The following is a 27,985-nucleotide window of genomic DNA, read 5'->3' as shown; positions in this document are numbered from 1 at the left end:
AGCCTTTCTTCATAAACACACCCTATGTTCCTCTCACCAGTCTTGTTGCACTTCTCTGTACTCATTCTAGAAACTCTATATCCTTCCTAAAATGAGGCCTACAGACCTGTATGCAGTACTCAAGGTGTAGCTAGCCTGACCATTGCCTTATACAAAGGGATAATCACCTCCTTGTCTCTGCTAGAAAAATTCCTCTATATCATTGACAAGGCACCATGAGCTACTCTTGCAGCCTGTCTGCACTGCTCAGAGAACTTTATATCTGCCTGCACAATTACCCCCAGATCCTTTTCATTCTCTACTGAATGTCAGTGTAGTACCACAGAGTTGATACATTGCTCTGGGGTTACTGTTTCCCATATGCAGTACTTTGCATTTGCCAATGTTAAACTTCAGTTGCCACTTCTCAGCCCATCTCCCTAACCTTTCTAGATCGTGTTGCAGTAGCAACACGATCTAGAAAGGATCTAGATCTCGGTCTTTACTGTCATTAACAAACCTGACAACCTTTGTATCATCTGCAAACTTGGACATTAAGCTTGATATACCTTCATTGATATCATTGAAAATACACGAAACAACAATGGGCCCAGCACCGAACCCCGAGGGACTCTGCTAATAACATTAGTCCATATACAGCAGTGTCCATTTATTATCACACACTGCCATCTCCCACTCAACCACCCCTTTATCCATTGCAGCAACTTTCCCTTAATGTCATACTGCTCCAAACTGAGCAGCAGTTTTCCATGTGCAACAGTATCAAAGATTTTCCTGAAATCCAAGTACAGTCCCTTCCGGTTATTTGGGACACATTGGGACTAGTGCATTTTAGCCCGATTAAGCGGCTGCCCCAATTATCCGAAGTTTCACGTAAATAGTTAAAAATACTATGTATCCCCCTCTTTCCAATTAGTTCACTGTACAATCAAATCATGTTATGATGGAGTCACCATCATAACGTGATTTGATAGGTAGCATAGTAAAGTACCATTCACTATACGATGTGAGTAAGCGCCGGTCATTGTGATCACGTTTGTGAATTGAATTTTAATTCTATTAAACAGCAATTCTAATTAGCAAAAATAGGAGGAATATTATCCCCAGGCTTATAAAAGCAAAGATATATTAAGCACAAATTTACCCTTTATTACCTTACCAATTAAAAAATTAAATGATAGGTGAAAATCAGAAGAATATACGTGATAATCGGAATAATTAATACGTACTGTAATAAGTACATACAAACTAGTTGACATTTCTGTTCACTGACATTTGTAGGTGAGGGTTAAAATTTAAAACAGTAAAATAACAAAGAACACGGCACACAAATTGCAAGTAACACAATATGCGCAAGTGAGAATGGAGTAACAAGTTACAAAGCTTTAAAAATAGGAATGAGAAGATTCTGAAAATTAATTTTTTTATATGATTGAAGATTTCATGGAAGTGTAAATATATTTCACCATAATAACGCACAGAAATGTCTGTTTATGTTAGATTTCACTAACAGAAAAACCCAATAAACAGGTGACTGCTAATTGATTTTTATTGTTTTATGGTTGTGACCTCCAGAATTTCGACCAAACCAAGTGGTACCATCGGAGACAATCGTAGAGTAATCTCCAGTGCTGCGGTCTCCTGCCCTGATTAAACGGCATGCTGTCCCAATTAAGCGAAGCAAACCCTGGCTATTTTCTCGATTGGTTTCTGTTTTTTCAGATTTGCCCCAAATAAACAGCTGCTCCGATAACCAGTGGCCCAAATAACCAGAATCCACTGTATATGATATCAAAAGTATCTGTATATGATATCTTTTAAGGGCACAAAAGGTGATATAGTTGTACACGTCGGCACTAATGATATTAAGAGTAGAAGAACGGCGGAATTACTTAACAAGTACAGGTCACTGTTGAAAAAAAGCCGTGAATTAGGGTTGAATTTGAAAGTGTCTGCAATTCTGCCCAGACACGATAGGAGGGAGTATATGATGAGAGCCCTGTCGATCAATTTGGCCCTGGAAAGATTGTGCAAGGCTCAAGGGGTAGAATTTTTTACAGCCTGGTCTGTACTTGTTAACAGGAGAGACTGCTTCTACAGGGATGGGATACACTTAAATAGAAAGGGTGCAAGAATGTTTGCTGATGCTATCGAGGCAGTGTTAGGTGGGTCGGAAAACTGCTAGATTGGTGGGATACAAGGACTAATAGATTAACAGTAGCCACTTGCAGAGGTGAAAGTGATTCTTGCACTGCTTCTATTGGAATGAGCCGCAGCCTGGAAAATAAGATGCAGGATATTTCAGAGACTGCTGGGAATCATTGGGGTACAAGAAAATACATGGGTTGTGTTAGGGAAGCTAGGAAAAAGAACAGGTGCATGTATACTTGCGTGTACACCAATGCTAGGAGTTTAGTAAATAAATTTGATGAATTTGAGGTATTGCTCAAAATATCAAAGGCAGATATTGTGGGGAATTCAGAGATATGGTGTCACACAGATATAAGGAATGCAGAACTGGAATTTGGGGAGTACAACGTCTACAGAAGGGATAGACAGGACGGGAAGGGAGGAGGGGTTATGCTATTAGTTAAGAAATACATAAAATCCAAGGAAGTAAAGCGAGTCAACATTGCTGGACAGTGCAGTGTTGAGTCAGTGTGGTGTGACATAAGCATTGGGAGATCAAAATTGAGAGTAGGAGTGTGCTATAGGCCTAATGACTCTGATGAGTATAATAAGAAATTGTACAGGGAAATAGAGTGGGCCAGTAAATCAGAGAGTGTTATAATGGAGGATTTTAATTTCCCAGATAGACTGGAATTTGGGGGCTGGTCACTCACACACTGGCAAGGCTTTTGTGGATTTACTGGACGATTGTTTTCTACATCAGCACGTTCGGGAGGCAACTAGAGGGAGTAATACTCTTGATTTGATTATCAGTAGTCATTTTTCATGCATTAAGAATCTGCAGATAAATGAACCACTAGGTGGCAGTGATCACAGTGTGCTGAAGTGGGATTTACTCAAAGAGGTAACTACCATTAGGGGTAAAGGGAAGGGTTATTGCTTTCGTAAAGGCGACTACGATGGACTGAGACAGTATTTAAATTCTATACAGTGGGAACAACTGATGATGTTACCAACAGCAAATTCAAAATGGGAAGCATTCAAAGAACTTATCTTGGAAGCTACTAGGCTTTACATACAAACTAAGAAATATTGTTCAAGGTTTAGGCCTAAGTGGATGTCAGATGAACTAATGAGACATACGGCAGAGAAGAAAAATGCATGGGATACATATAAATTAACATGTGACACAGAAGCCTATGATAGATATAAGTTGATCTGTAACCAAGTTACAAAGGAGGTTAGGCAGGCGAAGGCAGATTATGAGAAATCTTTCGCAAGGGATGCAAAGAAAAACAGCAAGGAGTTCTTTATTTATGTAAACTCTAGAAGGAAGGGGATGAATCAGATTGGTCCACTTGATATCGATGGGTCAACTGTTGATGATCCTGCTCAGGTAGCTAACAAACTAAATGAATATTTTGCATCGACATTCACACATGAGGAGTTATTCAGCGAGGAGAATGCCAGAGGTGTATTCAACTCTGGCAGTAAGCTAGAGAATCTTGTAATAACTAAGAGTAAAGTGGAGGAGAAATTGTTGAAGATAAATACAAGAAAGGCACCTGGGGTGGATGGGATCTATCCCGTTATATTAAAGGAGGTAGCAAAGGAAGTAAAAAAACCCTTAGCCATAATTATGAGAACTTTCTTGGACTCAAGGGAGATCCCCATGGACTGGAGGTGTGCAAATGTATCACCAATTCACAAAGGAGGATCAGAGGCTGACACAAGTAGTTATAGACCTGCGAGTTTAACTTCTTTTTTGGAAAATTAATGGAGGCACTGGTTAAAGAAGCACTGCAGGATCATCTAGACAAGACTTCAGTTATAGCTCGGACACAGAATGGTTTTGTTAAGGGGAAGTCTTGCCTGACAAATTTGGATACTATGATGCAGTCATGAAAGAACTGGATGCAGGGAATAACTTTGATATTATATACTTGGATCTTAGAAAGGCTTTTGATACTGTTGCACATGGAAGACTGCTGCACAAATTGGACAGTGTGACATTGGAGGCAAATTGCTGCTGTGGATAAAGGGGTGGCTGAGGGGGAGAAGACAGAGAGTGGTAATCAATGGACACTGCTCGTCGTGGACTAATGTTATTAGTGGAGTCCCTCAGGGCTCAGTGTTGGGTCCATTATTGTTTTCTGTATTCATAAATGAAATTGATGATGGTATATCAAGCTTAATATCGAAGGTTGCAGATGATACAAAGGTAGGCAGGGTTGTCAAGGACACTACTGACACTATGCTGTTGCAACAGAATCTGGAAAGGTTGAGCAGATGTGCTGAGAGGTGGCAATGAAGTTTAACATTGACAAATGTAAAGTACTACCTATGGGGAAACAGCAACCCCAGAGCAACGTATCGACTCCGTGGTACTACACTGACAGTGGTAAAGAATGAAAGGGACCTGGGGGTGGTAGTGCAGGCAGATATGAAGTTCTCTGAGCAGTGCAGACGGGCTGCAAGAGTAGCTCATGGTGTATTGTCAATGATATATAGGAATTTTTCTAGCAGGGATAAGGAGGTGATTATTCCCTTGTATAAGGCAATAGTCAGGGCACACCTTGATTATTGTATACAGGTCTGGAGGCCTCATTTCAAGAAGGATGTAGCGCTGCTTTAACGAGTACAGAGAAGGGCAAAAAGAATGGAACAAAGGGGATGCTCTTACGAAGAAAGGCTTAAGTTTTGCAAATTACAGTGTCTGGAGACCAGGCACTAGCGAGTTGATCTGATAGAGGTGTATAAAGCCTTGAATGGTTTTAGCATGCTCAATAGTGATGGGATTCTTCCTCTCGATCAGAATAATCACCTGAGAGGGCATAAATTCAAATTGAGGAAAGACAGATGTAGGATAGACGTGCGGAAATTTGCCTTTAGCCAGCGGGTGGTTGGTTGGTGGAACAGACTTCCATCCCTTGTCGTGGAAGTTGATAGCCTAAATACGTTTAAGGCTCAGCTGGACAGGTATTTTGAACGAACAGAGGGGTGAAGTGGAAGTGGTTTTTTTTTTTTTTATTTTGGCTGATGCTGCATAAGCTTGCTTTCTTGCATCAAATCCCTCTACTAATGGTAATGCTAATGATATCAAAATTATTTTTGGCATTTAGTTTCTTTGTGACCACATCATAGTATCCAATCAAATTGGTCTGACAAAGGCCTCCCTTTAACAAACCCGTGCTGTGTCTTAACTATTACTGCAGTCTTGTCTAGATGATCCTGCAGTGCTTCTTTAACCAGTGCCTCCATTCATTTTCCTAGAACAGAAGTTAAACATTTAGTTTGTTAGCTACCTGAGCAGGATCATCAACAGTTGACCCATCGATATCAAGTGGACCAATCTGATTCATCCCCTTCCTTCTAGAGTTTACATAAGGAAAGAACTCTTCGCTGTTTTTCTTTGCATCCCTTGCCAAAGATTTCTTGTAATCTGCCTTCGCCTGCCTAACCTCCTTTGTAACTTGGTTACAGATCAACTTGTATCTATCATAGGCTTCTGTGTCACGTGTTAATTTGTATGCATCCCATGCATTTTTCTTCTCTGCCATATGTCTCATTAGTTCATCTGACATCCATTTAGGCCTAAACCTTGAACAATATTTCTTAGTTGGTATGTATAGCCTAGTAGCTCCCAAGATAAGTTCTTTGAATGCTTCTCATTTTGAATTTGCTGTTGGTAACATCATCAGTTTGTCCAACTGTATAGAATTTAAATACTGTCTCAGTCCATCGTAGTTGCCTTTACAAAAGCAATAACCCTTCCCTTTATCCCTAATGGTAGTTACCTCTTTGAGTAAATCCCACTTCAGCACACTGTGATCACTGCCACCTAGTGGTTCATTTACCTGCAGATTCTTAATGCATGAAAAATCACTACTGATAATCAAATCAAGAGTATTACTCCCTTTAGTTGCCTCCCGAACATGCTGATGTAGAAAACAATCGTCCAATAAATCCACAAAAGCCTTGTTAGTGTGTGAGTGACCAGCCCCCAAATTCCAGTCAATATCTGGGAAATTAAAATCCCCCATTATAAGACTCTCTGATTTACTGGCCCACTCTATTTCCCTGTACAATTTCTTATTATACTCATCAGAGTCATTAGGCCTATAGCACACTCCTTATCTCAATTTTTATCTCCCAATGCTTATGTCACACCAAACGGACTCGACACTGCACTGTCCAGCGATGTCCACTGGCTTCACTTACTTGGATTTTATGTGTTTCTTAACTAATAGCATAACTCCCTCCTCCCTTCCTATCCTTTCTGTAGATGTTGTACTCCCCAAATTCAAGTTCTGCATTCCTTATATCTGTGTGACACCACGTCTCTGATATCCCAACAATATCTGCCTTTGATGTTTTGAGCAATACCTCAAATTTATCAAATTTATTTACTAAACTCCTAACATTGGTGTACACGCAAGTATACATGCACCTGTTTCTATTCTTAGCTACCCTAACACAACCCATGTGTTTACTTTTACCGCAATGACTCACAGTAGTCTCTGAAATATCCTGCATCTTATTTTCCAAGCTGTTGCTCATTCCAATAGAAGCAGTGCAAGAATCTCTTTCACCTCTGCCAGTGGCTACTGTTAATCTATTAGTCTTTGTCTCCACCCAAACTAGCAGTTTTACGACCCACCTAACAATGCCTCGATTGCATCAGCAAATATTCTTGCACCCTTTCTATTTAAGTGAATCCCATCCCTGTAGAAGCAGTCTCTCCTGTTAACAAGTACAGTTCAGGCTGAAAAATATCCTACCACTTGAGCCTTGCACAATCTTTCCAGGGCCGAATTGATCGATAAGGCTCTCATCATATACTCCCTCCTATCGTGTATGGACAGAATTGCAGACACTTTCAAATTCAACCCTAATTCACAGCTTTTTTTCAACAGTGACCTGTACTTGTTAAGTAATTCTGCCTGCCCTTAATCATATACTTTGATTTCTGAAAAGCTTTTGATACTGTTGCACATGGAAGACTGCTGTGCAAATTGGAGAGGTATGGCATTAAGGGTAAGTTGCTACAATGGATAAAGGGATGGTTGAATGGGAGACAACAGAGCGTGGTAATCAATGGACACAGCTCTTCATGGACAAATTTTATTAGTAGAGTTCCCCAGGGTTCAGTGTTGGGCCAACTATTGTTTTTATATTTATCAATGATATTCATGAAGGTATATCAGATTTAATGTCCAAGTTTGCAGATGATACAAAGGTTGGCAGGGTTGTTAACGACAGTATGCTTCTCCAACTGGATCTAGATAAGTTGGGAAAATGAGCCGAGAAGTGGCAACTGAAGTTTAACATTGACAAATGCAAAGTACTGCCTATGGGTAGCAATAACGAAAGAGAAACACCAACTGTGTGGTACTGCACTCAGGGAAATGGAAAGTGAAAAAGACCTAGAGGTAACTGTGCAGTCAAATATGAAGTTCACTGAGCAGTGCAGACAGGCTGCCAGGGCAGGTCATGGAGTCTTGTCAATGATATATAGGAATTTTGCTAGCAGGGACAGGGAGATGATTATCCCATTATACAAGGCAATGGTCAGGCCTAGAGTACTGTGTACAGGTCTGGAGGCCTCATTTTAGGAAGGAAGTTGAGTTGCTAGAACGAGTATAAAGAAGGGCAACAAGATTGGTGAAGGGAACAAAGTGGTGCTCTTACCAAAAAGGCTCAAGTTCTGCTAATTGCAATGCCTGGAAAGTAGGCACCTGCGAGGTGATCTGATTGAGGTGTATGAGGCCTTGAATAGGTTGAGCAAGCTGAATGCTGATGGGATTCTTCCTCTTGCTCAGACTAAGAACCTGAGGGGGCACAGTTTCAAATTGAGGAAAGATAGTTGTAGATTAGATGTGCGGAAATTTGTCTCTAGCCAGCGGGTAGTTGATTGGTGGAACAGGCTTCCATCTTTTGTTGTGGAAGCTAATAGCCTAAATAAATTTAAGGCTGAGCTGGACAGGTATTTGGAACGAATTGAGGGGTGAAATGGGAGCGTTTTTTTTTTTTTTTGGCTGATGCTGCATAAATTTGCTTTCTTGCATTGTATGTCTCTACTAATGCTAATGCATAGTGTAGTGCAGGTCTGACACCAGCCTAGAGCCTCTTAAGCAGGCATTGCTACCCGTGCTATTTTCCCATAAGAAAATTCATAATTTTAATCAGAACTATCATCTGAAAAATTATTACTATGTTCATCTCCCACATCCTGATCTATAAAACAGATGGATATAACCAACACTAACTTTTAGATTTTATACAGCAAGCACCAAAAAGTATCATTCAGAGTGTACTTACAGAACTAGACATGTAACTGTTGCCGAGTATTCCTGGGTAAGGAGATGGTGGAAGACTGCTACTGACTGCTGGAGATACTCCCCCACTTGTAACAGACGTTCCACCTGAGGTTCCATTTGAAATGGATGTGGTACTACTAAGGGATGTAGTAGCTATAAGAAAAACGTAGCTATTATATATGTATTTTTAACTGTTTATACACAGTATACTTTTGTAAATAACTCTTAACTATGATGTTAAAGTTTCAATAAATTATGCTTGATTAATCTATTTCATGAAGTTAAAGAAGAGTTTTAACCATTTCAGTGGTGTATTCTGTTTTTGTGCTAAGTTTTTTTGGAAAAAGCAAGGTATAAATTGATTTGGTTGAACAGTAGGAAAAAAGTTGTAGCTGACAAATATTTTTATTTAGACATCAAAGAGTTAAATGCAAGTGAAAAAATAAATTATATAATATTTTAAACAATATAAATATTGTGTATGCATATGGGTACAACAGGAATACCACTGAACATGAAAGATTTTAAAACATTCATTTACAACACATTATATCATGTTACATTTTTCACAAATCCAACAAACATGGTTATAGAATTGACTACATCTGAGGGAGTTTTGTATCCTTTTTGGAAAATGTCCACTCATCTTGTAAAACACTTCAAGGAACACTTGGTTTGGCAGCAGATTTTTTTTATAAGTTAGCATCTTGTAACATCTAAGGTAATGTCATGTTATATTTCTAGTAAAACTCAGCAAATTCACCTTTTTAAGACACCAAATTCCACAAGCATTTACAAGCTTTTTTATTCAGAAATTCAGCATTTGAGTGAACAGAATCCACTACAATTTCTACCTATGAATAGCAATTCTCTTACTTGTTGACAAATTGATCATGTAGATCAAACTCTTCCTATTCCACCATGACCAAGGAACCAGATGCAAAAAATAATTTTGACATCAAGTGCTTGGATTTCAGGAAGACTTTGATACTGTTGCACATAAAAGATTGCCGTACAAACTGGAGCAATGTGGCATTAAGGGCAAGGTACTGCTATAGTTAAAGGGATGGTTAAGTGGAAGAAAACAGAAAGTGGTTATCAATGGGCACCGCTCTTCATGGACTAATATTATTAATGGAGTACTCCAGGATTCAGTTCTGGGTCCTCTGTTGCTTTCAATATTTATTAATGATATTGATGAAGGTATATTAGGCTTAATGTCTAAGTCTGCAGATGATACAAAGATTGGCAGAGTGGTTAACAACAGTCATTGGTGATCTACTGCAACAAGATCTAGGAAAATTGGGTCAACTGACTTAGAGTGGCAGTTGAAGTTTTAACATTAACAAATGCAAGGGACTGCACATAGGTAGCAATTATCCCAGAGTAACTTATCAACTGAGTGGAACTACACTCTGGGTAATAGAAAATGAAAAAGACCAGGGGGGGGCGGTGGTAATTGTGCATTCTGACATATTTTCTCTGAGCAGTGCAGGCATGATGCCAGGCCAGCTCATGAGGGTTTGTTAATGATATACAGAAATTTTTCTAGCAGGGATAAGGAGGTGATTATTCCTTTTGTATAAGACCATGGTTAGGTCTCATCTTGAGTAATGTATAGAGGTCTGGAGGCCTCACTTTAGGAAGTATGTAGATCTGTTGGAACGAGTGTAGAGAAGGAAAACCAGATTGGCAAAGTGAACAAAAGGGTGCTCTTACCTAGAAAGGCTTCAGTTCTGCAAATTGCAGAATCTCATGACTAGGCACCTGTTGGGAGATCTGATTGAGGTGTTTAAAGCCTAGAATGGATTGAGTAAGTTGAATGTTAATGGTATTCCTCCATGCTGAACTACGCACAAGGGAGCATAAATTCAAGTTGAGAAAGGATGGCTGCAGGATAGATGTGCAGACATTTGCCTTCAACCAGCAGGTGTTTGATTGTTGGAACAATCTTCCATCTATTGTTGTGGAAGTGGATGGGTTGAATAAATTCAAGTCAGAATTAGAGAAATTTCTGGAGAGTATGGATGGGTGAATTGTTTTTTTTTTTTGTGTGATCTATATAAGCTTGCTTTTTTGCATCATTTGCCATTACTACTACTACTACTGTAAACACAAAACAGATTTGGTCAGGGAACATCAACTTTTTTTCTTTTTTTGGTGTTCACCAACACATTGCTTTTGCAATCAGTTCCAAATTATTGTAATTAGTAACTATGGTGACCACCCATTATCTTTTCAGCATTAGTAAAGGCATATGATGCAAGAAAGCAAACTTTCCACAGCAACAGCCGAAAAAAGACAAAAAAAAAAAACGATCCCATTCATTTGTTCCAAAAGTTTGTCCAGTTCTTCCTTGAATTTATTTAAGCTATCAAATTCCACGATGACAAATGGAAGTTTGTTCCAGCAATCAATTTACCCTCTGGCTACAGGCAAATTTCTGCACTTCTATTCTACAACTGTCTTTCCTCAATTTAAGTTTATGCCCCATTAGGTTTGTAATCTGAGCAAAGGGGGGGGGAGAATCCCATCAGCACTGAACCTGCTCAAACCACTCAAGGCCTTATACACCATAATCAGATCACCCCCGCAGGTGCCTAGTCTCCAGACGGTGCAATTTTCAGAACTTAAGCCTTTTTTTGGTAAGAGCACCCCTTTGTTCCCCACGCCAATCTTATTGCTCTTCTCTGTATTCGTTCAAGCAACTCCACATCCATCCTAAAATGAGGCCTCCAGACCTGTATACAGTATTCAAGGTGTGGCTTGGCCATTGCCTTATACAAAGGGATAATCACCTCCTTATCCCTGCTGGGAAAAATTCCTGTATGTCATTGACAAGACCCCATGACTTGCTTCGGCAGCCTGTCTGCACTGCTCCAAACACTGCATGTCTGCACTGCACAATTACCTCCAGGTCTTTTTCATTCTCCACTATGCTGAATGTAGTATCACACAATGAATGTAGTAAGTACCTTTGCATTTGTCAATGTTAAACTTCAGTTGCCACTTCTCAGCCCATCTGCCCAACTTTTCTAGATCCTATTGCAGTAGCATACTATCATTAACAACCATGCGAACCTCTGTATCATCTGCAAACTTTGACATTAAGCCTGATATACCTTCATCAATATCTTTGATAAATACGCAAAACAACAATAGGCGCAACACCAAACCCTGGGGAACTCCACTAATAACATTAGTCCACAATGAGCAGTGTGCATTGATTACCACTCTGTCTTCTCCCACTCAACCATCCTTTTATCCATTGTAGAAACTTGCCCTTAATGTCCTACTGCTCCAATTTGTACAGAGTTAATTGTATCAGTACCATGTGCAACAGTATCAAATCCAAGTATATGACATCAAAATTATTTTTTTGCATCCAGTTCCTTTGTGACCACATCATAATATCCCATCGAATCGGTCAGACAAAGCTTCCTCTTAACAAACCCACGCTCTGTCTGAATTATTACTGCAGTCTTGTATAGATGATTCTACAATGCTTCTTTATCCAGTGACTCTGTTATTTTCCCCAGAACAGAAATTAAACCAACATGTCTGTAATTACTTGTCACCCTTCATGTATTAGGGATACATCTGCACATCTTCAGTCCATGGGGACCTCCCCTGAGTCCAAGGATGCTCTCATATATATATATGGCTAAGGGTTTGCTCACTTCCTCTGTCACCTCCATTTAATAAAACTGGATAGATCCCATACACCCCAGGTGACTTTCTTAGGTTTAACTTCAACAATTTCTCCTCCACTTTGGTTTCAGTTATTACAAAAAGTTTAATAAGCTTCTGTTCTCCACCTCCCTACAGAATTCCTCATATGTGAATGTAAATGCAAAATACTCATTCAGTTTGTCAGCTGTCTGAGCTGGATCATCAACCGTCAAACCACCGATATCAAGAGGACCAATCTAATTTCATCCCCTTCCTTTTAGAGTTTACACGAGTAAAGAAGTCTTTGCTGTTTTTTTTTTTGCATCCTTTGCCAAAGATTTCTCATAATCTGGCTTCACCTGCCTAACTCCCTTTATTCCAGTAAAAGTAGCACCTTAATTACTGAAAGGTAAACTAAATGTCCACTGATCACCCATTATCAAGCTTGAGGGAAAACCTTTAACCAACTACCGCACTGTGAAGCACCTAGGAAACTGTACTTGATAACACATTCAAGTTCACATTCTATGGTCATTCTGTCCACACACCTTATCACCTTCATGATAAGGTAAATAAATTATGAGTTCATTATGGGAAGTATTCAGGGGATTTACCCTGGAAGCAACCAATGCATTCGTTTCAATAGAGAAATTTTGCAAAAGAAAAAGATATCCAAGTGGATGCCAAACCCAGAGCAACGTATCAACTCTGTGGTACTACACTGACAGTGGTAGAGAATGAAAGGGACCTGGGGGTGGTTGTGCAGGCAGATATGAAGTACTCTGAGCAGTGTAGATGGGCTGCAAGAGTAGCTCATGGTGTATTGTCAATGATATATAGGAATTTTTCTAGCAGGGATAAGGAGGTGATTATTCCCTTGTATAAGGCAATGGTCAGGCCACACCTAGAGTACTGTATACAGGTCTGGAGGCCTCATTTCAAGAAGGATGTAGAGCTGCTGGAACGAGTACAGAGAAGGGCAACAAGATTAGTGAATGGAACAAAGGGGTGCTCTTACGAAGAAAGGCTTAAGTTTTGCAAATTACAGTGTCTGGAGACTAGGCACCAGCGAGGTGATCTGATAGAGGTGTATAAAGCCTTGAATGGTTTGAGCATGCTCAATGGTGATGGGATTCTTCCTCTCGCTCAGAATAATCACCTGAGAGGGCATAAATTCAAATTGAGGAAAGACAGATGTAGGATAGACGTGCGGAAATTTGCCTTTAGCCAGCGGGTGGTTGGTTGGTGGAACAGACTTCCATCCCTTGTCGTGGAAGTTGATAGCCTAAATAAGTTTTAAGGCTCAGCTGGACAGGTATTTTGAACGAACAGAGGGGTGGTTTCTTTTTTTTCTTTTTTTCTTTTTTTTTTTGGCTGATGCTGCATAAGCTTGCTTTCTTGCATCAAATGCCTCTACTAATGCTAATAATAATTGAGGTTAAGGGATTAGCTGAGTAAAAGCAAAAATTAAAGGATAATTACAGACTATTGCAAGATGCTGATTTCCTATGAGTATTATAAGTGGATATGCAAGGGATAAGACAGGTGGATGCAGAGTATGAGAAATCGGGAAAGACAGCTAAAAATGATAGAGTTCTTTTCATACACAAAAAAGGAAGAGAGTGAATCAGGTTATTTGTTATTTGGTTTTTAGGAGCATTAGCAACTAAGGCCATATTGCTCCGGGATATGCAGTGGTCATTCCCTGAATGACCTTTCCGCATCCTCCATATTTGGTGGTGACGGTGAATCAGGTAAGTCCCTTACTTGGTCAAATTGGACAAGCCACAGAAATCCCAGAAGAAGCTGCTGATGAATTGAATATTTCTTTGCTGTAACCTTTACTGTTGAAAAAACCATCTGAACCACGAGATCAGTGACAAGGTGTTAGACTGCTGTAAATTAAGTGATATATTAATCTTGCAGAAGGGTATATGGGGGAACTACTGAAGCTGAGTGAAGGTAAAGCTCCAGGAGTGGATGGCATACATCCCATTAAGGATATTAATGAGATTATCATCAGCAAACTGGATAAGCACCAATGTCTCCCCAATCCATAAAGGAGGTTCAAAAGATGAGATGGACAACTATAGACCAGTGAGTTTGACTTTTGGGTAATATCATGGGGTCTCTGATTAAAGATACAGTACAGGAACAGCATCATTAATGGATCACAAATGGGTTCCTAGAGAAGATGTTTTGTCTGAACAATGCACTTAATTGGTATGATGAAATTAAAATACTGTTACATAAAAGACAACTTTAACATTAGTTTCCATGACTTCAGCAAAGCTTTTGATATAGTTCCCCATGAAAGAATGTTATATAAACTGTAGCAAATTGAGATTACCACTAAGATCCTTCACTGGTTCATCAATTGGCTAAATGGACTGACATAAATAAGACATATTTCAGGATGGACCAGTGATTCTCCTTGAGTGGAGTCCCTCAAGGAGGATCGCTATTACAGCCACTTCTGTTTCTTATCTTCCTTAAAGACACTGATAGTGCAGGGAAAGTTGTCAAAGTATGTTGATGTTCTAAAGGAAGAAAGGGTGGTTAATGTGAAATATGCTATTTTGCCTGAAAATTATTTAGATTGGTTGCACAAATGGCCTGAAAAGTGACAATTGAAGTTTAATGCTTCTACATGTAAGGTTTTGCATATAGAGGAGAGAAATCAGGAAGTCACTTAAAAACTTGAGTAAATGCAGTTAAGTGGTTCAAAGCAAAAAATACTTAGGGTTACAATTCAGCCACATGAAATTTTCACATAGTGTAAACAGGCATATTGGTGTCCTGTCTATGATTCATAAATCTGACACAGAAAAAAAAGATACAGAACTTCTAGAAAGGGTTCAGTTATAGCGCAAAAAGATTGGTTGGATGTAATCAACATCCATACAAACAGATTAAAAAGTGCAGATTTAAAAGCTTAGCAAATAGACATCTTGGGGGGCGGGGGCCAATGAGATATATAAGAGCTGAAGGGAATCTGTAAAATGAATGGAGGAGGTACATTTTCACTGACAAAAGACAGAAGAACAATGGAGCACAAATATAAAATTTTGGGGAGTAACAGAAGGTTTAATCTCATGGTTTTCTTTTAGGTAGCATGTTGTAGATCATTGGAATGACTACCTGCCACAGTGGTCTTGGTTGATAGTTTGGTTAAGTTCAAAGTGGAACCGGATAGGTACTTTTTTGTACGATGAGGGTTTTTTTTTTTTTTTTTTGTAGAGGCAGAAAAAGCCCACATCCTGGCTATTTAATACTAAGTAATGGATTTCAGGGGTGCTCTCAGGATTTTTTTAAATGACAGGATGCTAAAGCAGTGTTGGTTATCATTAAGCTTTAATTATCATGTATCAGTAAAAAAAAATCTGCATTATTTTGTCCACAAGGGGGAGATTTTAGTCCCTATCTGGTAGGGACTAAAATCTCCCGTTCCGATTCATTTTGATTAATTAATAAAATGATTTTCCAAATTCAAAAAGTGGAAAGCGAAAATGACATCCCGATAGTAGCGCGAATCGCACTTAAGAAAAGACGAAACATTTTGAGTACATTAATGTATCCAAAATGGAGAGTTTTAAGTTAAGAATATTTCCATCATCAGTAAATACATTCTCCTTGCCACATTCGGATAGCAAGCACTCGCTAAGGTACGTAGGATACAAATCATCACGCGACAAATTGGGAAGAGTGCCTTCTAAATTATCGACTTCATTTTATTCAGTTAGTACTATTTCCCTTCGGGAAAACAGTTGAATTCAAAGACATTTCGATGGTTTGTAGGGATAGAATCCTTGAAATTGGTACTGTCCTAAGAACTGGACCGGTGGTCACCTACTTAGATTTGACTATAACAAGATAAATCATAACGTTTGATTCATAATTCTTTCGTCATAATACACGACGAAAGAATGGCTACGACTTTTCAACAACCTTTAAGAGAAATAAAGTAGTCCAGCAAACGGAGAATAAGCACATCGAATAATAAAAATATACCAGCCTTCGCTTCCAACTGAAGTACTTCATTCCAAACGGACTTCCAGAACAACTGTTCGTGGGTCAAGGACGCCGCTAGGTAGCGTGTTCATCTGACCGCCATTGTAGCAGAAACAGCACGTGCCAAACCTTGCAGAACGCGTCCTCTATGCCTCTGTAATGCACGCAACTGCAGGTCAAAAACACAGCTACAGTGGTTGGCAAGTTGCCCAAGTTCACACCCACTCGCAGAGAGTATCTGCTGGTGGCGAAGGACAAGGCCGTGCTTAGAAATGTCACCGGCTGTGTACAGGAGAACGAAGCAAGTGGAGGTGGGAAAAAAAAGAGGAGTCCCGTGTTTGTGCATACAGAAACTGAACAGGTTTTCAAGGATGTTGGTGTAGTTGCAACTAATCTTAAGCTGTGCGCGTGTTTAAAATTTAGTCTGTTCTGTGACGGATATAATAGCACAAAGTGCGTTCAAAAAACTATAAATGTAAATTGAAAATAATAAAATGGGGTGTAAACATACAAACAAAAAAAAATGCTTTGTTGTTATATAGAATATGTCAAGCTTAAGACCGCCGAAAGAGAACAAATAATGGAATCTTAGCTATGCAAATAATTTATGAACAAATCAACCTATTAATGGTACTGTGGAAGTACTATACGCATTTAAAGTTATAATGAAATCTGGAATGTCTGCCATTAGTACGGCAACCAGTTATTTATCCTGTAGAATTGACATTATTTATCCTGTAGCTGTCTACCAATTCTTTATCATTCAGAACACACACACAGGCAAAACATCATATGATTCCCCACGATTTCAACATAAGGTTTAATATATCCCCAGGGACTCACATCTGGTGAGTATGAGCTTAGCACACCCAGGGTCTTGAGCTGGATATCATCATTCTTCTCTTTTTTGGTGATTCCCTTCTACTTTTGACTCTCTCTCTCTCTCTCTCCCAGGGTAACTCGGGAATTTTTTTTTTGGCTGGTGCTGCATAGGCCTCAAGCTTCCTTGCACCCTATAGCTAATAATAATAATAATAATAATATTTAAATACTTTCAAGGCCGTGCAAAACAGGGATGCACTGGATGAAATGCACCAACCCCCCCCCCCCATACAGAAGAGGACCATCGCTCGTCTATCAGGGGACCCCTGATACCATTGCAAGGTCCTTGAAAGCTTTTATTGGATGCATTAGTAGATAAATGAGCGGCGTTTGAAAATATCGTGGCCTAGGTATGAAAGGGTAGGTAAGCAGTATTAAAAATTTCTGCGCTTAATGTATAACATTTCAAACAGTAATCCACCAAAATCAGTCACCCGATATTTAGGGGGGGGGGAAAGGACAACGCCAAAAGTAATTCAAGAGGATATGGTTACAACATTGGGGGATGACGGCTTTTCCTATTCCACAATTAAGAAGTCAGCGGCAGATTTTAAACGAGAGAAGGAGGAGGAGCCTGAAAGATGACCCATGCTGTGGAAAACCTGCAACACTGGTCCACCACTCCAGAGGTTGATGGACCAGTGTTGCATGATTTGATGAGTGCTCGACGAATTACAGTTCGGTACATCCAGCGTCTTGGGCATCTCATCTCAAAGTGTATACCACATAATAAAGGAGGATTTCACTATGAAAAAAAGATGTCAGCACGATAGTTCCAAACTTGTTGATAGCAAACCAAAAACGCACGAGAGTTGTCATGTCAAGTGAACATTTGCATGGTTTTCAAGCAGATCCAGCAAATTCCTTGCAAGGTTTGTAACCATGGATGAGGCGTGGGTACATCACTTTCAGCCAGAGACATAGCTCCTCTTCCCTTCCAAAGGAAGTGAAGTCGATTCCATCTGCTGGCAAAGTGATGGCATCAGTTTTTTTTTTTTTTTTTTTTTTGGAATACAGGTGGAATGTTGCTAGCGGATTACTATCAGAAAGGCCACAGTCACAGGGGCATATAACGCAAAATTTGTGACTCGTTTGCGTGAAAATACCAAAGACAAACACCGAAGAAAGCTCAGAAAAAAGCCTTGTTTGACGAGAACAAAGCAGCTGCTCACAAGTCTGTCACTACACGGCTGAACTGCGTGAGCGCAGATGTTTGAAATCTTGGACCATCCCCCAATTCACCTGAAATAGCACCATCGGTCTTTCGCCTATTTCCTAATTTTAAAAAATATCTGGCTGGCATCCATTTTTCTGCCGACAATGACATTATTGCTACAGAGTGTAGAGTGTGTTTAGTATCAAACGGAACCAGGGGGTTTCCACCCATCTCTGCGTAGTATACATTGTGGGTGTGAAACAGAACACTGTCAATGCCAGAGGTTTAAAGGTATATGGATTTTGGATACGTGTAGTATCGTGTGTACCGTTGTTCCTCTGGTCATTTAGCCGCTAGGTCCCAATGTTGCCCACACTCTTCCCCGTGGAGCCAGACAAGGTACACCAGTATTATAGTTATTTACTCTGACAGGTCCTGCCATCTAATTTCCTGAGATTTCAGTGGCTAGGACCTAATAAAGAAAAAAAAAAAAAAAAAAACACTGTAGATATGGGTTAGCCGAAAGGAGTACTGTTTATGTGATTTGATGTTGTTATTAAGTTTTTGCATGTAGGGCTCATGCAATTTAGAGATGATTCGGATGCTAGTTATAAGTTAGAGAAGGGGAGGGAGACCGAAGGTTGCGGGGAAGACAGAGATAAGGGGTCCATAGAGAAGATAACCCCCAGAACAGTGGAGCAGGCCCATGCCCCACCAAAGGGAAAGGAGCGGCAAGGGGGAGAAGACCAGGGGTAACCTTCCCCCACCTGGAGGATGGAGGCAAAGAACCATGCAAGGAAAGCTTAATGGCAGCAACTGTGCTGGTGGAGTGTCATACCTGGGACGAACGTCCCATCCTGTCTTCTTTTTCAGAGTCTGGAGGATCTGATATGTCAGTACTTGTGGTCACACTTGGGACTGAACATCATGTGTCCCGTCCGATGTATACTGGTCACTATGAGTTCGGAGCTTTGAGGTCTGGTCGTTAGGTGTGTGTGTGGTTATCACTAGACTGTGTCACCAGTAAGGGGTCTCTCCTGGGATTTTTTCCCGTTTGGTAAGTCAAAATTAGAGATGTACATTCACTGCAGTCTGACTTGGGAGCAGTTTCAGGGCTCCCGTCCATTTAGTCACTGTGTCAGCAGAGCTGCATAATATCACAGTTAGTGAAGAGTCTAAATCAGGAAGGTCCAAAACAGCATTAAGTCATTCATGGGACAGAGGTCCTGTCCAAATATTGATGGTAGTCAGGTTGACCGTCCTGCTTGAATTTGGGCAAGACAAGTTAGTCAGGTGTACGTTATTATTGTTACAATGGATGCCGAAGAGAAAAATTTCTTCGCAGCTGGAATCAGAGTATTGCAGCATTGGTAGCAAAACAGTATTGACTACAAGGGGGCTTGCTAAAAAGTAACATGCTAACAGGCTCCTCAAATAAACCGTTCATACTCAAACCACGAACTTTTCAAAAGTGCCTCATATTCATGTAAAAAAAAAAAAAAATTTATTAATTCAAAAACGAAGTAATAAAACATGCTGATTCACACAAAAATTAAATTGCACTTTGCAATTTAATTAAATTTTTAACTAAACTGACAATATAATAATCATAAAAGAACAAAAAAAAAAAGCTAGAAAATTAGTATAGAAAAAATTAGTATAGAAAAAAATTGGTGCCTGCAAAGCATTACTCACCACATGTTGCGGAAAAAGAACGTTAATGCTAAACCTAGCAAAATCGGCCAATTACTACAGATAAAATTGTTGATTTCTACTCTATAAACACTTTAGTTCCTACCCGCTTTTCATTCCATAAAATACAACGTTTTGTGAACTAATTTGGAAAAAGGAAATCAAATAGATTACGCATTCCTTGATATTTTTTATGTATTTGAATCTACTCACATTGACCATTTTTTCAACCTTTCATCTTATGGTCTACAACCAACTTTACTAGATCTGCTCGGTTCACTTCTTGGTACTGTCTGTAATAACTGAAAGTACTTCGACTTCGTTTAGTTTCACAGTCTGGCGGGTCTGATATGTCAGTTCTTGTGGTCACACGTGGGACTGAACATCATGTGTCCCGTCCGATGTATACTGGTCACTATGAGTTCAGAGCTTTCAGGTCTGGTCGTTAGGTGTGTGGTTATGAAGTGGGGCAAAATTTGATATCACGGTTTTCCATACGATAACAATGAAATGAGGAGAGAGCGAGAAACGGATATAAGGGACGTTTACAGAGGTTATATAAGAATCACCAAAAAGGTCACATTACAGAAGTCGATAAAAGATGCTCGAAAATATAATCACATTACATCAGTACGGTGTATGATCCCCTCCAACGACTAAACAGGCCTGACAGCAGTGAATTAGGCCGAATCTAGAAGATTCTGTGACAACAAATCCCATTCTTCTACCAGCTCAGACCTTGGCTTACCAATTGACTGAGAAGTTGGCTGTCGGCATGCAATACAATGCCGAAGGACATCCCACACATGTTCAATCAGATTTAAGAATGAGGATAGTGCTGGCAACAGTAGTCGCTGGATATTTTCAGTTTCAAGATATTCCTCCACCACTTGAGCTCATTGTGCAGTAGCGTTATCGTGCATGAATGTAGAACCGTTCTACATAATATGTAGAACGCATCTACATTCTACATATTATCTAGAACGACGTTCTACATACAAAAAATTTGTACTAGTTTGATATTAGGATCTGTCAAGGGTCTTGAATCGTCACGTTTGTATTAAATTTGGAGGAATCAAGTCACGAGCACTTAATAAATTAACTCTGAATTATGCAAGATATAAGAGTGTTTCATTACATAATTAATTTATATATTTACTTAAGAGGAGTAACTAGGTATGGCCAGTGTGCCTCGACAACAAGCGCTGAATGAAATGAAGTTAAAGACTTAGAATAACTGAATTTATAATTTATTTTAAATATATGAGTTATCTAAATAAATTATTATAATTATTTTTTTAATAAAAGTACCATCTCACAGACAATAATTTAACATATTTTTTATAATTTAAATATTATAATTAATTCAAAAATATTATTAGATTATAATTTAACTAGATGTACTCGGCGTAACATACGCCATCTTTCTGATTATGTCGTAAATTCTATGTCCTTCAGTCTTCACCATTCTTGTTTAGCAGCGATATAATTCTACAGCAGTCACCTGTGGGATATATGCATATGTGTCTATTTGCAGGTGGTCCCTCGTCTTCTCCAACAAATATTGCAGCAACCTCCGTTTTGGATGTGGGTGCATTATGTCATCTCGTCCAATTGTTGCATTACTGCGGCCATACACCCTTGGTTTCATTGTTTTTCAAGCCGTTTTCTTGTTGCTTCAACAGAATCGAAAATATAAAGTTGTCCATATCCAAGCTTATTTACCTCGTTTGGATAAAGTGGTGAGACCAAATGATAAATCTGGCCGTGTATTCTAAAAATTATGGAACATTTCCAGGCAGTGATTTAATTTCTGCGCTCACTGAAGAGATCGTCATTGTTGAGTTGTACTCTCGTATATATTCTCTGTAGTTATTTGCTTCACGTGTATCCCCTGTAGTAGTTCTCGTCATAGAGAAGGGGTCGCACACACGGTCGAGACACCTACTCTATTACGAGAGCTGCTTACAGGGGATACACGGCACTGATCACAGTGTGCTGAAGTGGGATTTACTCAAAGATGTAACTACCATCAGGAGTAAAGGGAAAGGATTTTGCTTTCATAAAGGTCAGGTCACTACGGTGGTCTGAGACAGTATTTAAATTGTATACAGTGGGAACATCTGATGATGTTACTAACAGCAAATTCAAAATGGGAAGCATTCAAATAAATAACCTTGGAAGCTACTAGGCTTTTCATACCAACTAAGAAATATTGTTCAAGATTTAGGCCCAAGTGGATGTCAGATGAACTAATTAGACATGTGGCAGAGAAGAAAAATGCATGGGATACATATAAATTAACAGATGACACAGATGCCTATGATGGGTATAACCTGCTCTGTAACTAAATCACAAAGGAGGTTCGGCAGGCAAAGGCAGATTACGAGAAATCGTTGGCAAAGGATGCAAAGAAAAACAGCAAAGAGTTCTTTACTTATGTAAACTCTAGAAGGAAGGGGATGAATCAGATTGGTCCGCTTGATATCGATGGTTCAGCTGTTGATGATCCTGCTCAGGTAGCTAACAAAAACTAAATGAATATTTTGTATCTACATTCACACATGAGGAGTTTTCAGGGAGGGGAACGACAGAGGTATATTAAACTCTGGGAGTAAGCTAGATAATCTTGTAATAACTGAGAGTAAAGTGGAGGAGAAATCGTCGAAGATAAACATAAGAAAGACACCTGGGGTGGATAGAATCTGTCCAGTTATATTAAAGGTGGCAGCAAAGGAAGTAAGCAAACTCTTAGCCATAATTCGAGAGTTCCTTGGACGCAGGGGATGTACCCATGGACTGGAAATGAGCAAATGTGACCCAAATCTACAAAGGAGGATCAACGGGGAAGACAGGTAATTACAGACTTGTTAGTTTAACTTCTGTTCCAGGGAAATTAATGGAGGCACTGGTTAAAGAAGCATTGCAGGCCCATCTAGACAAGACTTTAGTTATAGCTCGGAAACAGCATGGGTTTGGTAAAGGGAAGACTTGTCTGACCAATTTCATTGGATACTATGATGTAGTCACAAAGAAACTGGATGCAAAAAATAATTTTGATATCACATATTTGGATCTTAGAAAGGCTTTTGATATTGTTTCACATGGAAGACTGCTGCGCAAATTGGAGAAGTGTGGCATTGGAGGCAAATTGCTGCTATGGATAAAGGGATGGTTAAGTGGGAGAAGACAGAGAGTGGTAATCAATGGTTATTTTATTTTATTTTTTTTTTTTTAGGAGCATTAACAACTAAGGTCATATTGCTCCGTGGATATGCAATGGTCATTTCCTGACCTTTCCGCGTCCTCCGTATTTGGTGGTCACGGGTTTGAATCCCGGTCTAATCAAGAAGCGTGTGCTACGCAGTGCTGCTCCTGCCCACCTGGCTACGGATGTGCCGGTAATCAATGGACACTGCTTTTCGTGGACTAATGTTATTACTGGGGTCCCCCAGGGTTCAGCGTTGGGTCCGTTGTTTTCTGTATTCATTAATGGTATTGATGATGGTATATCAGTCTTAATGTCCAAATTTGCAGACGATAAGAAGGTTGGCATGATTGTTAATGACACTAATGACAGTACGCTGCAGCAACAGGATCTAGAAAAATTGAGCAGATGGGCTGAGAGGTGGCAACTGAAGTTTAACATGACAAAGGTAAAATACTGCATATGGGAAGCAGTAACCCCAGAGTAACATATCGACTGTGTAGTACTACACTCAGGATGGTTGAGAATGAAAAGGATCTGGGGGTAATTGTGCAGGCAGATATGAAGTTTTCTGAGCAGTGCAGACGGTCTGCAAGAGTAGCTCATTGTGTCTTGTCAATGATATACAGGAATTTTTCTAGCAGGGATAAGGAGGCGATTATCCCCTTGTATAAGACAATGGTTAGGCAAACACCTTGAGTACTGTATACAGCTCTGGAGGCCTCATTTTAATAAGGATCTAGAGCTGCTGGAAAGAATACAGAGAAGGGCAACAAGATTAGTGAATGGAACAAAGGGTTGCTCTTATGATGAAAGGCGTAAGCTTTGCAAATTAAAGTGTCTGGAGACTATACACCTGCAATGTGATCTGATTGAGGTGTATAAAGTCTTGAATTTTTTGAGCATGCTCAATGATGATGGAATTCTTCCTCTTGCTCAGAATAATTACCTGAGAGGGCATAAATTCAAATTGAAGAAAGGCAATTGTTGGATAGATGTGCGGAAGTTTGCCTTTAGCCAGCAGGCAGTTGGTTGGTGGAACAGACTTCCATCCTTTGTTGTGGAATTTGATAGCTTAAACAGATTCAAGGCAGAACTAGATAAACATTTGGAGCGAGTGGATGGGTGAAATGAGAAGGAGGTGTGTGTGTGTGCTTTTTTTTTTTTTTTTTTTTTTGGATGATGCTATATGAGTTTACTTTCTTGCGTCATGTGCCCTTGCTAATGCTAATTTGCTCGATGATTATTCGCATCCGGTACTTCTATTTGATTAGTCCTACGGCGTTCGCCCGTCTTCTCATTTCCAATTTTGCTTCTCTTTCTTCAATGTTTTCTGGCCGTTTTCGTAGTTATAGAGTGTCTCTTAGTCTATTAGATCTCTCTTCTAATGTTTCATTAGCATTTCTTCTACATTTTCTCAAAGTTCTTACACACTGGTTCAGCGATTTTTACACTTCTTAAAACTTAGAACGGTTTATTAAAAATTGAAGACAGATAAAATAAACATAGATAGCTTAAAATAAAATACGCATAGATAGCTTTCAGGCATAGGTTGCCTTTCTTCAGTCGAAAAACCTTAGTACAAAAATTAATGCCGACCGGGCTAGCCAGGTGGGTAAAATGCCTGCCTGGCAACCCAAAGGTCGCGAATTCGAATCCCGCCTCGGGCTTGGATCAGAGTAAAATGCAAGAACTTTGGGAGGTGCATTATGGCCACAGAAGCCGATACGCCAACAACTAACAATAAAAAAAAAAAATAATAATAATAATAAAGGATGTTCGGTATGGTGGTCATGCGAGGTGAACCGCGTGAACGGGTGCGGGCAAACAATTATCAGTTGGAAAATTTGGGCAGCATACCTAAGCGTTTTATATATATATATAAGTTATTTTTATGAAAACAAAGGTGCAGGGCCGTGCAAACGTATTTGAGAGCCCGGATGCAGAAGGGTTTAAGAAGCTTCGTTTCTTTATGTTCAGACTTTGATGGCACCATCGATTGCCCCCCCCCCCAGATCGAGGCCCATGGTGCGGCGCATCCAATGCACCCTCTCCCCTTTTGCACGGCCCTGCAAAAGTGCATTTCTAATATTATTATTATTAGCTACACGGTGCAAGGAAGCCTGAGGCTTATGTTGCACAAGCCAAAAAAAATAAAAAATTCCCCGAGTTACCCTGAGATAGAGAGAGAGAGTTAAAAGTAGAAGGGAATCACCAAGAAAGAGAAGAATGATGATATCCTGGGTGTGCCAAGCCCATACTCACCAGATGTCATTCTTTTATAATTTACATCCCCTGTGTGTGCGTGTGTGTGTGTGTGCGTGTTCCTAGAGAGAGAGAGAATAAAGATACCATCAGCATTTAGTTTACTCAAATCATTTAAAGTGGACTGAAATATTATTTATTTCAATTCGGTTCATATCCACATCTTTAGTTTCCTTACTTTCTACCTCTCGATTACTCTTCAATTTCCCTCGCAAAAATTTCTTTATACATATTCCTCATTACTTCCTTATTCCATTTGCTAACTTCGCCCTATCAATTCTCTTAAATAAATTACCATTTAAAATAAGTAATTTTCATTAGTAGTAAGGGTCCACAATACTGAGTTACAATATACTGTATTTAGTACATGCTCGTCACGGTCGAGGCCTGAAGAATTTACAAATTCATCGTGACCTTACACATATTGAATTAATAATGGCAGCTGGATTTTCAGCACCACACTCACGATGGGCCATGAGTTTTTTTATTTTTTATTTTATTTTATTTTTTTTGTAGTTACGGCTCGAAACTGCAAACTCCTTACTTGTGGTTGCACAAGCTAACCACTGGCTCATCGCGGGCCAGTGGTTAGCGGGTCACAAAAGCTATTCGTTACTGCATTTAGAGAACATAGCCCATTCCAGAAAAACAGTTTTTTTTTTTTTTGTAACTGTTCACTTACACCCATAATCACTACTTTGTGTTTACATCCATAATCACCATATGTGTTTGCACGCCTATTCAGAACCTCATAATTATCATGTCCTGAATAGACATGCAATGTATTTGGTTTTTGTTTGTCATTGATTGTTGGTTTGAAACTTGAAGTATTAGAAATATTAATGTTGAAATATTAGTATTATTTATTATTAATTATTAGCATGCATAATATAATATAATATAATATAATATAATATTAGAACAAGAAATAAGAATTGTAGTATTATTTGTCACGAGGCGATCTTAATCGAACTTGTGAATTGCAATCATCAGTTTGTAATCTTACATTATAGTGCAATATAATCAAGAAAGCCACACACCTTCAATAAATAATAAATAAATACTCAAAAAAGAAAATATAACGATGATCACATCACTTTTGTTTTTTTATTTATTGGTAGTAATGAGCAACCTCAACTGCAGTGCGTTATCTGCGGATAAAGAACTCGCACAAAGCAGCATATTTTTTTTCTTTGTCTCATCATCATTAGGAAAGAAAAAAAAAATATTTCCACTATAAGTAATCAACTGACTTTAGCTGAAATAAAAAACTTTGAATATGTTAGCTGATTTTCTTAAATTTAAAAATTTAAGACTAAATCTCTAATAGGTTCTTAGTTGAGTATGAAGCAAGAATATCCGTTCCTTTTGGGAGGGGGGGGGAAATTGTTCCATTTTCAACGACAATTATGTGAGAACGCATCTTGCGCCTCTATAAAGTTAAAATACTCCAACAAGCTTTATGTAGAACCAACTTAAAGATTACAGCTCTATTCTATTGAGCCTAGCTTTAAAGCTGGGCTCAATCTAGAAGATACTTCAGGCTTCTTATTCTTTTCTCCGGCAATTGTTTTGGTTATTGATGGAACATTAGGAGGTATCGATATAGGAGTGGCAGCTGATTGATCTTTATGTGCAGGTTTTTATGAGCTTAAGAGGTAAAGTGCGATGGGAGTGAATCACTCTTTTGGAGGGATGGTCATTTCAGTCTGAGTTCTGATGGAACACCTCCCTGCTACCTTCTGGGCGTAGGTCGTTTTATTTATATTTATAGGTTTCACCGCTTTTCTTGCCTCCTGATATATGTTTAGCTCTGCCTGAAGTCGTTGGATTTCTTTTTCTTCTTTCCACCTCGGGCATGATCGTGAGTAGGCTGGGTGTTCTCCTTGCCAGTTGATGCAGGTGAGTTTTGTAGCTGAACATGATGCTGTTTCGCGGTCCTTTGCAGCACATCGAGTGCATGCAAGACCCCGCCAGAGGCCAACTGAAAGTGTCCATATTTCTGGCACCTGAAACACCATAAGGGGTTTGGGCCATATAGATGCATGGGACAATTGATATAGCCTGCTTTGATTTCATTAGAAGACGTCAGTGAATTGAACATCAGAACGATGTTTCTGGTGGAGACAAGTTTCCCATCCCTACGCGCAGATATTCTTTTAACAGCAATCACTTCCTGTGGTTTTAATTCAGAGCAGATTTCCTCCTCAGTAACCTCGAGAAGGTCCCATTCTGAAATGACACCTCTAGATGAATTTAGCGTTCTATGTGCTGTCACAGTGATGGGCATTCCTCCGATTGATGTTGCTCAGAGTGCCTGTCATTTTTGGTTTCAATTAAGAGGTCTCCAGAACGAAGCCTCTTAACTGATTTAGGGGAACCTGCTAATCTCTCTAAACCTTTCCGTATAAAAAAGGGTAACATTTTCCTAATTGGGTTCTCTGTGTTGGAATGAATAATTAGAAATCTTGGGACATGCACTGACAGTATTTCCGTTTGAAGTCTCTTAGCTGCATTGGCATTTTCTGTTTAATCGTTTGTTTTTTCAGATAGGGACCGTGTTGGGGGGCCCCCTGAAGAAGTGAGTTTATCAGGATTCACAGTGATTTTAGTTCAGTGTCAGGGCTCACCATCCACCACGGAGTCCAA

General features: G+C 39.4%; 1 protein-coding gene across 2 annotated transcripts in view; it reads right to left on the bottom strand.

Moving 5' to 3' along the window:
- The window catches only part of LOC150087344 (retinoic acid receptor RXR-alpha-B-like), a 186,937-nt gene that overhangs the window by 137,293 nt on the left and 21,659 nt on the right, over positions 1–27,985 (bottom strand). For both annotated transcript variants that reach the window (XM_090371144.1, XM_090371143.1), the window contains exon 2: positions 8,452–8,603. In XM_090371144.1, the coding sequence (XP_090227270.1) occupies positions 8,452–8,603 (152 nt within the window). The remainder of the gene's footprint in view (positions 1–8,451; positions 8,604–27,985) is intronic.

This window comes from Mastigoproctus giganteus, chromosome 4 (assembly GCF_048544385.1).
Source record: "Mastigoproctus giganteus isolate SK-2022 chromosome 4, ASM4854438v1, whole genome shotgun sequence".
NCBI classification, from domain to species: domain Eukaryota; kingdom Metazoa; phylum Arthropoda; class Arachnida; order Uropygi; family Thelyphonidae; genus Mastigoproctus; species Mastigoproctus giganteus.
Note: the sequence above shows the minus strand (reverse complement) of the source record. Positions and strands in the feature narration are given on the sequence as shown.